Source organism: Peromyscus eremicus, chromosome 8b, assembly GCF_949786415.1.
Source record: "Peromyscus eremicus chromosome 8b, PerEre_H2_v1, whole genome shotgun sequence".
Lineage (NCBI taxonomy): Eukaryota > Metazoa > Chordata > Mammalia > Rodentia > Cricetidae > Peromyscus > Peromyscus eremicus.
Window position 1 is genome coordinate 45,231,017 of NC_081424.1, and position 12,041 is coordinate 45,243,057.

At 45.2% G+C, this 12,041-nt stretch overlaps 1 protein-coding gene across 1 annotated transcript in view; it reads left to right on the plus strand.

Annotated features, from left to right (window-relative positions):
• The first annotated feature begins 1,137 nt into the window (after positions 1-1,137).
• The window catches only part of Samd5 (sterile alpha motif domain containing 5), a 49,093-nt gene continuing 38,189 nt past the window's right edge, over positions 1,138-12,041 (plus strand). Inside the window, exon 1 of the mRNA XM_059272760.1 lies at positions 1,138-1,815. Within this exon, the coding sequence (XP_059128743.1) occupies positions 1,357-1,815 (459 nt within the window). The 5' untranslated portion in view covers positions 1,138-1,356. The remainder of the gene's footprint in view (positions 1,816-12,041) is intronic.

The window sequence follows — 12,041 nt, forward strand, 5'->3', positions numbered from 1 at the left end:
TGCTCTCATCTAGACAGAAAGTGCTAGATGCCCTAACGTTCTTTTTAAAGCAAGCTGCATGGTGGTGTATCGATTAACACGCGATCCTGGGGCAGAGAAGGGAGAGTCTGCTGTGATCCTTGTCTCAGAGGCAGAAAACCTCACATGTCCCTGGGCATGCAGCCACCCACCCGGGGTAGAATGATTGTGATGAGAGGCGGGGGAAAAAGCAGAAGGCAGGCGAGATTGAGGGGGTCTGACACAACGCGGTGTGTGTGTGGCAGGATGGGGGTGGGTGGGTTATGGAGACCAGGTAGGGATGCGCTGGCCAAGGAGAAAGTAACAGCCCATCCCAAACTTTCGCAGATCTGATGGTCCTGGAAGGGCAAGGCAGCCAGGAGCAGCCGTGCCCCTCCCGATGCGCACCCATCGTGACTAGCTGTAGCGAGGAGGGGCTGCGCGCCCATCGGGCTGGACGGTCCCCACGTTGCGCCCACCCTGCTGCCGAAACGCTGCTGCTCAGGGCACAGAGCGCGGGATCACAGAGGCAGACACACCGTGCGACTCGAGACTGGCAGCAGGCTCCTTGGAAGGGACATTCTGCGTGCACCGAGAAGGGAAAAGGGACACTGGACTTAACAGCTTCGCTCAGCCCAATGAGGTGGCGGGGACCTGCCCTTGGACGCGCTGGCGAGAGTCACTGTAGGCTTGGGAACTGAGCTAAGAGAAATCTAAGGGTTTAGAGAAGTCGGATTCAACAGAAATGTCGAAAGATATCAAAGGTAGCCACCGGAGTCCGGAAGCTTAATAACCGCCGGGTCACTGTGACCCCGGGAACGACAGTGACTGACACGCGCGCAGACCAGGAGCTCGCCCGCATCCCCGGGTCTGCCGGCCGGAGCCACCTCCCCCGCGTGGGACGCGGGTGCAGACGCCCACGGCGGGGGCCAGAAAGCGACATGCAGCGCGCAGCCTCCGGACTGTCCGGGCTGGGGAAACTCCTGGGCGGCGCGGCGCGACGGTGACCCGCGCGGGTGCGAGGGGTGTGCCCGGCCCCGCCCGCGCGCCCCTCCCCGCGGAGGCCGCGCATCCAGGGGCGGCGCGGAGCCGAGCCGCTCGCCCAGCCGCCAGTGCCCGCGAGCGCCGCGCCTGCTCGGGGAATCCTCTTCGCCGCTGCTAGACGCTTCTCGCTCACGCTTGCTCTCTCCCAGGCTGCTTCCCATGGCTTTTGCTCTGCGGCCGGAGCCTAGCCACTAAGCAAGAAACTTTTCCAGCTGTCTCTTCTCCCCACCCCCTTCCAGGAGAGGATTAAAAGTTCCAAGAACTGGTGCCGCCAGTGCCACTTGGGTACTCGCCGGCGAGTTGCTAGTCTCAGCCATGTGCACCAACATAGTTTACGAGTGGCTGAAAGCGTTACAGCTCCCGCAGTACGCCGAGTCCTTCGTGGATAATGGCTACGATGACCTGGAAGTGTGCAAGCAGATCGGAGACCCGGACCTGGACGCCATCGGGGTGCTGGCTCCAGCGCACCGCCGGCGCATCCTGGAGGCTGTGCGCCGGCTGCGGGAACAGGACGCGGCCGCCGCCGGCCTCTACTTCACGCTCGAGCCGCAGCCCGTGCCACCCGCACCGCAGGTGGACGCCGTGCCCCCAGGCCGCCGGGGGGAGCCATGTGGCGGCTCGGCCCAGGGTACTCGCGGGGACCCCCGTGGCCAGGCGAGCGCTCCCCGCAGCAGGGAGCTGGTGAGCTACCCCAAGCTGAAGCTGAAGATCATGATCCGGGATAAGCTGGTCCGAGATGGCATCCACCTGAGCAAGCCCCCGTACTCGCGCAAGGTAAGGAGGCGCCGCCGGGGCGGCCTTGGGGGCGCGGCGGGAGGGGGACCAGGCCTGGCGCTTCTGCAGTGGCTCAGCAGATAGTCTAGGCGACAACTGAGAGACCAGGGTGTTTGGGGTGTCTGGGACTCTTCTATTTTCTGCGTTATCTATGTATTCTGTCCGTCCTGGCGTCACTAAGAGCTGGTCAGTCAGATTCTGCATCTAGACAACTCTGAGTCAGGCACACAGCACCCTGTTGTATGTGGGCTTGATGGTCAGGTCCTGGGCAAGGAATAGGTGCTTGCTTTTGGCGACCACTGGAAAATCCGAATGCCTCTAGTAGTGTTTGCATTTGAAGAATACCAAAAAGATGGGTCAGGTCTGCTTTATTTTCAATCTTCTTTTTTCTTTTTCTTTACTTTTTTTTTTCTGAGTTTTGAGAAACTTCAAGAGGAATGGGTGGCTATTCCTGAAGGAGAAGGGAAATTCAGGTCCTGCTGGTCTCAGTTCCCTGCTACTGAGACATGTACCATTAACCTGAGGGTAAGAGTTGGGGGAATTAAACACAAGGCAGGTGCCTATTCACATGAGACAGGTTCCTTAGGCTGAAGTATTCCGGGATGATGGGGTGCTGAACAAATGGGATAACTGGACTTCAGAGTATGCTTTTGGGATCTGTGGTATAACAAGTTTGACTCATTGATCCAGACGAAAGGACGGTAGATCCTTCTAGAAAGTCTAGAGTGGATCTGTTTGGGAAAGGACAGACGGAAGCAGCATTTCAGTTCCCAGAAAGGAATTCTTGCACGTGAGGCCAGGCTACAAGTTCTCACAGTTGCTCTGTGAGACACGCTGTCATGTGGAGTGTGTGTGTGTGTGTGAGTGTGTGTGTGTGAGGGGGTGGTGGTGGTGGTGGTGTTGAACAGTTAAGTACCAGAAAGTTCATTTTCACACCAGAGCGCTGCCTCTAGCTCCGACTGGCTTGGTTTAGTTAAGCGGGTTGGTTTGTGGCAGAGACGCTGGTTTGCCCCGAACTCATAGGAAAATGAACATATCTCAGCCTGGAAGTAAGGGCCTGGAGAAGTTGAAAAGCCCTGGCAAGAAAGCGTAGCTGGCCAGGAGTGTTAACACAACACTGCAGGAGGCAATGCCCGCTCTAATTATCCTGTGGGCGGCACCTGCCCTGGAGGTGCCCTGTAGCCTCAAGTGAAGGTGATATCGCCTAATGGAAGCACGTTCAAGGGTCAGCGCTGCAAAAAGTAGAGACAGTAAAAGGAAACGAAGGTTTATTATTATCCACCTGTTATCTTGCAGGTAGGGGAGGCAATTGAGATCACCTGTCTGAGAACGTGCATTGCTTTTGTAAGGATAGGTGGAGGAAGGTTTGCCTCAAATACGTGTGCCAGCCACCTGCTCTGACTGTACCATTGATGGGTGCTGGGGGTATCAGGAATGGAGAGGCGCAATCACATGCATCACTGGCAGCTAGCCTTATAGTGTGTCCAGTGTGGTTAGAAGGACCATGGTCAGCAGAACATACACTCGGTCCAGGACTAAAGGAGCAGGAGGCCAGCTCCATGTTTGTTACTAATATCCCAGGAAGGAAAGGGAGGTTGTGCCAAGAGCCAAGCGAGGACCAGTGGAATCTCCAGGACAGCTATTGTGAGATGTGGCTGAGAGGATGGGAGGCATGGGCTGGGATGAGAGTGGATGGCATAAAGTAATGCGCTTTGGTTCCATTGTTATAAAGCACAAAAACAAAAAACAAAAACAAACAAACAAAAACAAGCCTAAACTTCCAATTTCCAAGCTGGAAAGTGTAAAAGGGACAGATGCAATGTTTAAGCAGAGGCTCTGAGCTGTGAGTCCTGCTTACAGCAGTAAGTAAAATGGCAAATGCATTTCCCTTTCTTTCTTGTGGCAAGATCTTGTAGCTTCGGAACTCACTGTAGAGCTGAGGCTGGTCTTGAACTCCAGATCCTCCTGCCTCCGTCTCTTGAGTTCTGGGATCACAGGAGTGATCATCACACCTAATGACAATATATTTTTGTAAGTCAGATTTGTATAAAAACAATCAGTTTGCAGGGGCCAGGCAGTGATGATGCATGCCTTTAATCCCAGCACCTTGGGAGGCAGAGACAGGCAGATCTCTGAGTTCTGAGCTCAAGGCCAGCCTGGTCTTCAGAGTGAGTTCCAGGGAAGCCAGGGCTTTTGAAAAACTAATAAAATAAAATAAAATAAAATAAAAATAATAAATAAAAAAATTTAGCTTACATTGTAATACTGTTTACTTTCCATGTAAAGAATTACTTCTGTCAACTTTATTTAATTAAGCTATGTAGTCTAAACTGTCCTCAAACTCATGACCCTCCTATCCCAGCCTCCCCAAGTGTTGGGATCATAGGCATGCACCGCCATGCATCACTTCTGAGTTTACTTTTACCTAAATATCTTATAACAGTAATGCTTAATGATAAAACCTGTCCACTTTCACTTTCTATTTTTTTGTTTTGTTTTGTTTTGTTTTTCTAGACAGGTTTTTTTCTCTGTGAAGTCCTGACTATCCTGGAACTAGCTCTGTAGACAAGGTTAACCTCCAATTTACAGAGATCCACCTGTCTTTGCCTCCTGAGTGCTGGGAATAGAGGCATGGGCCACCACCACCCAACCATTTTTGCTTTCTGTATGTATTTAATTTTCCTTCTTTAACTGACAGAAGACTCAAACAGGGGCAGTAATGGCCTCATTATCTCCTTCAGGAAGCTCCTTCTGGGGACTGAAAGAATGGAGCTGGAAGACTTAATTGTAAGAAAGAAAAGCACAAATAGACATAGGATTTAAAAATGTAATTGATGGATATAAAACTAAACATACAATTATGAAGTAGCAAATCACATTGCTCCTTTGGAATTTGCTGTTTATATATGATGGCCTCTTAAGTTCTAGAGTTTCAGTTGTGTGGGAGTTTGTTTTCTGATAACAGTTCTCTTTCCCACAGACAGTGCTAGGCCTTTTTCTTTAAAATGTGACCACATTCTAGTTCTGATTTTCATGATTTCCTTGGTTCTGTCATGGTCATGGTCAGAATGTGCATTGTTCATTATACTGATTTGGAGTTCAGCTCGGTAGAGCAGGCTCCCTGTTCCTGGCAGTCATTAGCATGGTCCATCCTGGAGATTTTGTACTGCAATGAGAACATTGTGTGGCTTGGAGGTGATCAAGCCAAGGATGGTCACAGTGGGGATGGTGAGCCTCTTGCAGAGAAGTCTGAATTGAGTAATTTTTTTCAAGGATGACCTGAAATGGTTGTAAAATTCGCATCAGTAAAAAAGCCCAGGTTTCCAGATCAGCGAGCTAGACTTTAAGAAAAAAAAAAAAAAAAAAAAAAAAAAAAGAATGCTTCTCCCATGTTTTCTTCAAATGGAAAATCAAGAGCTTGGGAAGGCCAGGCTTCAAGTCAAGAGCATAGATGACCCTATGGCTGCTCTTTTTAGGTTTTTCCATTGCTATGATTTCTACCTCTGTAATGGGACATACTTATATGCACATACATACAAATATAAATGTATATAATTTTCATATACATTTTTGTGTGTATAACTTTTTTATGACTGAGCTTCTCCAACCAATACCTTCTTTAGGCTCCAGCCTCCTGTGGTTGGCAGGGTGCAGGCAGGTATCCTGCCCTCAGAGATTGTGAGATCTATCGGGGAAGATCTAGATAGAATCCACAGTGGTGACCCTGTGTGGCATTGCCCTGATGGGAAGCATAGGATACCATGAACAGTTGCATCCAACTTTTTTTTTTTTTTTTTTTTTAAACAGGGAACTGGGAGCATGGGGCATGTTAGCGGAGAGGTAGGAGGAAGTGGAATTCTGGAAGCTGTTAGAAGCCATGATATTTCAATGCAGAGAAACTATTCAAGAAGTCACATTGTGGCCGAGTAGGACATTAATGGGGTGCATTGATAAAGCCCTTGAAAATTTTAATTTGTTTATTATTATTACTATCATCGCTCTGTGGGTGATATGTATGTGTATAAGGGGATGTTGCATGTGCTATGGCATATGCGTGAAGATCAGAAGACACCTTTGTGAAGTTGATTCTCCTCTTCAGCTTTTATTTGGGTTTGAGTGTAGGTCATCAGGTTTGCCCAGTGAGCTCTGACACCTGCTAAGCCATCTTCTGGACAGACTTCTGGAGTTCTTCCCTGGAAAATGTCTCCTTGCTTCTCTACCAGTGGGAGCTATTTGAAATGCTATAGCTTTATTTAATAATGCTATAGGAATGTTAACCATCATTCACACATTAGTATAAATTAAATTAACAAGGCTCCATGGTAATAAGGCTATGAGGAGGTAGCCCAAGATGAAGGAATTTGGAGAGATGAAGTTGCTTCGAAAGCTGCTCTGCGTGGAAGGCCTTAGAAAGGAAGAGATCCTGGCAAAGACATGCTGTGGCCTTTGGAATTTTGCCTGGGGTCTTGGCAGAAGCCAGCATGACAATAAATATTATTCCTCCCAAGAATCTCTTCTGCCTGTGTGACATTACCAGGACAGATTGAAAGCTGGCAAACTTCAGTTTCTACAGTTCAACCAATATCCTCACTCTAGCTCCTTCTAGGCTTTTTTTGGTTTGGGTCCAGTTGGAACACTGGGAAGAAGAAATGGGAGGATGCAAGAGCTGATATTCTGGACAGTTTATGATCTGTAGAGTTTCCATGTAAGTGGACCCTCTGCTGTCCACCAACATGTTCATTTGTCATATCCATCCATCCTTCTTTGCATCCATCCATTCTTGTTTCCTTTAAGCTACCTGCATAGCTGTTCATCTGTTGACCCACCCACCTGCCCATCTTACCTTCCATTTAACCAATAGTGAGTGTCTATCATGGATTAGGCCCTAGGAGTCGGATTACAGCATGCTATACAGACATGATCTTTGCCTGTAGGTGGAGGGCCTACCCTAGTAGCTGACATATGGTAGTTGTAGCATATCAAAGGTCAATGTGATTTTTATAAACATTAGATGTCAGAGAAGTTTTCCCTTGTATTTATTTCAGTGACAAAAAGGATCAATTGTGGTGAAATGCCATTAAAAAAAATTTATCCCTTAAGAGTTGCTGAAGAAGGCTCAGGAATTAAAATTCTGGTCCTGTTGGACACTCAGAAAAAGACCTCTGCCGTGAGGGAGTCAATGGGGTGCTCAGGGTGTTTGGTTTAAAGAGGTGCTCATTTTCAGAGTCCTCCTGGAGTAACAGCCAGGATCCGAATAAATTCCTTTTGAACTATCAAGTGTGAGTAGGCATCATAAGCATCTCTGGGGCCACCCATAAGCAGGCTTCTGTCTTCCTCCACTTACTAGCTACTCTGGAAGTAATGTGCTGAGAGCAGGACTGCCAGTGCTCTCCCAAACTTCACCAGCACGTGGTTTCTGTGACTTACATGAATCTCAGAGTTCCCCAGGTAAGAAAAGCACTGTGCATTCCTATCCCTCCCTCTGAAGACACTGTAGTGTAATGGTTATGGGCACAGCCTCAGACTAGATGCTAAATTTAAGTCCCAGCTCTATTCCGTGACCGAGCTAGGTCACCTTTGACAGCATCGCAGAAAAAGACAACCTGAGTGACTACCTCATAGGGTTGCTACGTGGGTTAGATGAGTTCACGCTCTTGAACTTAGGAGATCAAAATCATGTCAGTCTAGAGCTGTTCCAACAAGAACCACACACAGGCTGTTAGGCATTTAAATTTGTTCTCTACCAGTTCTGGAGGCTACAAGTCCAAGATTAAGGAACTAGCAAGACCTTGCTTGAAAATCCTAAGGGCTTTTTGTATGATTCACCTAACAGGGTCTTGCCAAGGACTCCAAACAGCTTCCTTTTTTGTCTTTCCTGAACACCACAAGCACCACTGAATCTACAGAATCATATGGCCCGAGTGACTGAGTGGCTTCACTGTGGCCTGGAGCTGTTGCAGATCTTCTATTGTTTGGGGACTTACTCCAAACTAGCAGCTTCTTGGGTTACATGCTAACAGGCCAGAGTAGCGCACTCAAGGAGGAATACGTTGCCTCTCAAGTGCAGAAAAGCACTTTGGACACTCAGTATGGGAGGAAGAAAGCTGCTACAACTTACCCTCCACCTTGGAAGAGGTATTGCATTGTGCACCACTCCAAACAACTGGACACCTGAAAATCCCCAGAGGCAGAAGCCTTCCAAATTTTTGTCAGATTTGTTCCTCACTTTCTCACCTGCAAAAGTATTACCAGGAGGGCTGGAGTAATTGTTTCCTCTTGCTCACTTGCCCAAACCATCAATGTCCGGGACCAATGTGAGGTATATAGATGGAGATGTGGTGTGTGTGTGTGTGTGTGTGTGTGTGTGTGTGTGTGTACATGCATGCATATGTTAGGTTTTTGAGAAGGGATGTTCTATAGCTCAAGACAGCCTAGAACTCAGAGAAAACCTGTCTGCTTTCATGTCTTCAGTGCTGGGATTATAGGCATGAACTGTCAAATCTGGCTAGAGATGATACACATGTGTAAGGTCAGGCAGGGAGATGCACTGCTGGAGTTGCTAGCTGAAAGCAAAAGGCTTCTGGTGAGCTGTATTACCAGGCATTCTGGAGGAGCACTTGGTAGATAAAGAGTCTGGCTTAAAAAAACAAACAAACAAACAAACAAAAAAACGGCCGGGCGGTGGTGGCGCACGCCTTTAATCCCAGCACTCGGGAGGCAGAGCCAGGCGGATCTCTGTGAGTTCGAGGCCAGCCTGGGCTACCAAGTGAGTTCCAGGAAAAGGCGCAAAGCTACACAGAGAAACCCTGTCTCGAAAAACCAAAAAAAAAAAAAAAAAAAAAAAAAAAAGAGTCTGGCTTATGGTAAGTGCTTGGCTAGGTTATCCCCAGTTGCTCTTACATGGAGGCTTGCTCAGGTACCTCAACTCCATATGCTATGTAACACACACACAACTATACGCAGCTGAATGCAGATGCACTGGATGTAGAATGGCCTCCTGACACCAATGGTAGGGGGATTTGGTAATACCCATTTATTTGGTAATAAACCCATGGTAGACTATTCATACAAATGATGTCTAATCAATTCTCTGCCATGAAGATTGTGATAATGAAAATTATTTCTTAAAATAAAGCTATTTTGGCTGGGTGGTGGTGGTGCACACCTTTAATCCCAGCACTTGGAAGGCAGAGGCAGGCGGATCTCTGTGAGTTTGAGGCCAGCCTGGTCTACAGAGTGAGTTTTAGGAAAGGTGCAAAGCTACACAGAGAAACCCTGTCTCAAATAATAATAATAATAATAATAATAATAATAATAATAATAATAATAATAAAGATTTCAAAATTGCATTGTGATCTTTAAACTATTTACTTATAAGGTTTTATTTAGTATTGCTGATATTTGAAGCATTTCTTGAACTCCACACATACAAAGATGTTTTTGGATGGTCTTCCATGATGGCAAGCTCTGATTCTTCTCAGGTAGATCTAATTTGGGATAAACATCTACTATAATTGAAACCCAATCAGGTAATTAAGAGGAATGATGTAATTCTGTTGTAATGTATAGAGTGGGTTTTATGCTGTATGGTATTTATAATCCTTTTTGTATTTTTACAACAATAAGAAACATGCTTGCCAACGTGGAAACTCACCCAAAGAATTTGTAACCTACAACTGTCAGGTCCACGGTATTTTCAAATAACAAAGCCCCAGTACTGATCTCTGCCAATTATGGTAAAGGTGTCTGTGGAACACTGGGGAGGACTTAGGTAGACTGTGGAGGACATCCATTAACTGTGCTTCACTCAATAGATTGCTCAGCATTCAGATGGTGTCACAGTATCCTTAGGGCTTGGCATTTGCTTCTCCTTATGTTGTCGCAAATTCCTTCCGGATGCTTCCAAGTCAAGTCTTAACAGTTTTCAACATGTTCCTTCACTTGAGTGGGGAAAAAACAACAACAACACTAAAGCAGGTCCATAATCAAGAGTGCCCTGTGACAAAATGAGATTTGTGTCTGCTCTTGCATGGTAAGGCATGCTATGAAGTGAATTTTTCTGAAGGTCAGTCACATGAAGACTAGGGATGGCTTTTAAGATAGCCAAGTGCTATTCTTGGGTACTTGGAAGAGCATTTCTGAGGTGGAAGATAATGCACTAGGAACTGTGGTGCTCATAGTTTCTTGAGCTCACAGTCTGGATAAAGTTCCAAGTAATGTGTATTCCTTGGCTGGGGCAGACTTCTTATTACCACTTCTAGGATTGAGGTGAAATGGTTTTATCAGGCCTTTCCTAAGTTGTATGAAATAATGCTATTTGAATTGATTACTGACTTGGGCTTGGGGAGGAGAACTAGAAGAAGAAAAAAGACAATATTTGTTTTCAGTCGATATAAAAACTATTAAAGACGAATGACTGGCTCATGCCAAGAGGCATTAAGCATACAATTTGTCTTCCATAAAGACTAAGTGACAGCTAATAGTTTAAAGAGATCTCATTACCACTTCTAATTGAAATAAATGGTCCGAGGATCTCTAAAAATCTCGCTGTTAAATTTCCATAATGTTACAAATATAAACAAAATAAGATCTGCTTCATATGGAACAGGTTAAAAGGAGAAGAAAAATAATTGGTATGTATTCTCTGCTAACCAAACTCATAATAAACAGATGAGACAAATTCTAAGATTTTTTCTTCTATGAACACAGTAAGACTAAAGATTACCTACCATGCTTGACATCAAGTACATCATTATTCAATATCTCATCTCTATTTGACAAATTATTTTAAGAGTCATGCAATAATTCACTATTATTATTTTATTCATTCCTTTTAAAACAATTAATTAAAATAAGATAATTTTAAAGTGTTCAAATTTAATGGAAACCTGTCATCTATTGAATAGAATTTTCACCTAGATATTTTTCCTTGCACTTAATAGTCTGTTTTCCTTTTTAAAAATCTTAATACACGAACTCCAAGTGGTCACAGAAGAATAATAGAATTGAAGTACCCCACATGTTATTGTTTTGCTTTTACAAATCATGATACCGTTGTTACTTGGTTCAGATTGACTGCTTCTCTTGGGACTATGTGATACTACAGTGCAGGTGTGGCATCCCAAGTTTACTCTATTAAAAGGACTCTTGGAGCCACTTCTGTGGGTGTGGGGTCAACTGTGTAATTGGGAATGTCTGCATTACCATCCATGTAAACCACAACACTTATCAATGACAGAGGCTAAGAGTTGTAAATCTAAAATAAAGTTTATGCTGTCCCTTGAAGTTCAGCAGAACTACCCCAACCCCGAGCAAAAGAAATATCTTATCACTGATATTGTTGAGAATTGTTGATAGGGCTAGTGCTTTTCTGTGTAGGTATATATGTGGTATGAGTGTGTGTGTGTGTGTGTGTGTGTGTGTGTGTGTGTGTAATGTAAACATACATGTATGCCTATGAAAGCCAGAGGAGGACATGAGTGTCCTAATCTACCTCTCTTGCTTTGCTCCTTTGAGACAGTGTCTCTTACTGAACCCAGTGCTAGGCTAGTGGCAAACACTTGCCAGTGATCCTCCTGTCTGTCCTCCCCACTGCTGGCTTTACAGGTGTGTGGGGCTGTGCTTGGCATTTTCTATGAGTGCTGGGGATATGAACTCAGGCCTTCTTGTGCAGCAAGTACTATTACCCACAGAGTCGCCTCTCAGTTCCCATGGGTCATATGCTTAATAAGAAGTCATTTTGTTCTTAATAACTTCTATAGGTAGCAGCTGAGATACACTTTCCTGTTAGTGTAAAACACAAAACCCTGATGATTTTAGGAGAATTTTCTCTGTGTAAAACAATGCCTACATCCATCTCATAGACATGCAATATGAACTCAATGATATATGTGAAGCTACTTGGTAAATATTAATGAGCTTTCCAGATTTAAGGTGTTCTTATTGGCAGTGTAAATCATTAGGCTTATATCATTTTTTTTAAAGTTGAAGAGTAGAGCTACTGCACTGAAGAAATTTGGAGACGCATGAGGTGGATCAAGAGAAATTTTAAATAGCCTACATTGAAATTTCTAGCATGACATTGCCTGAAAATTTTTAAATTTCATGTTAAAAACCATAGATGTGTAAAAACACCTGGTCTATATAGCTCCACAAAGCTGGGCATATGTTAGCAAGTATCATTTGAAAACTGATTTTCCTCAGCATTGTGAAGATACACTTGACAG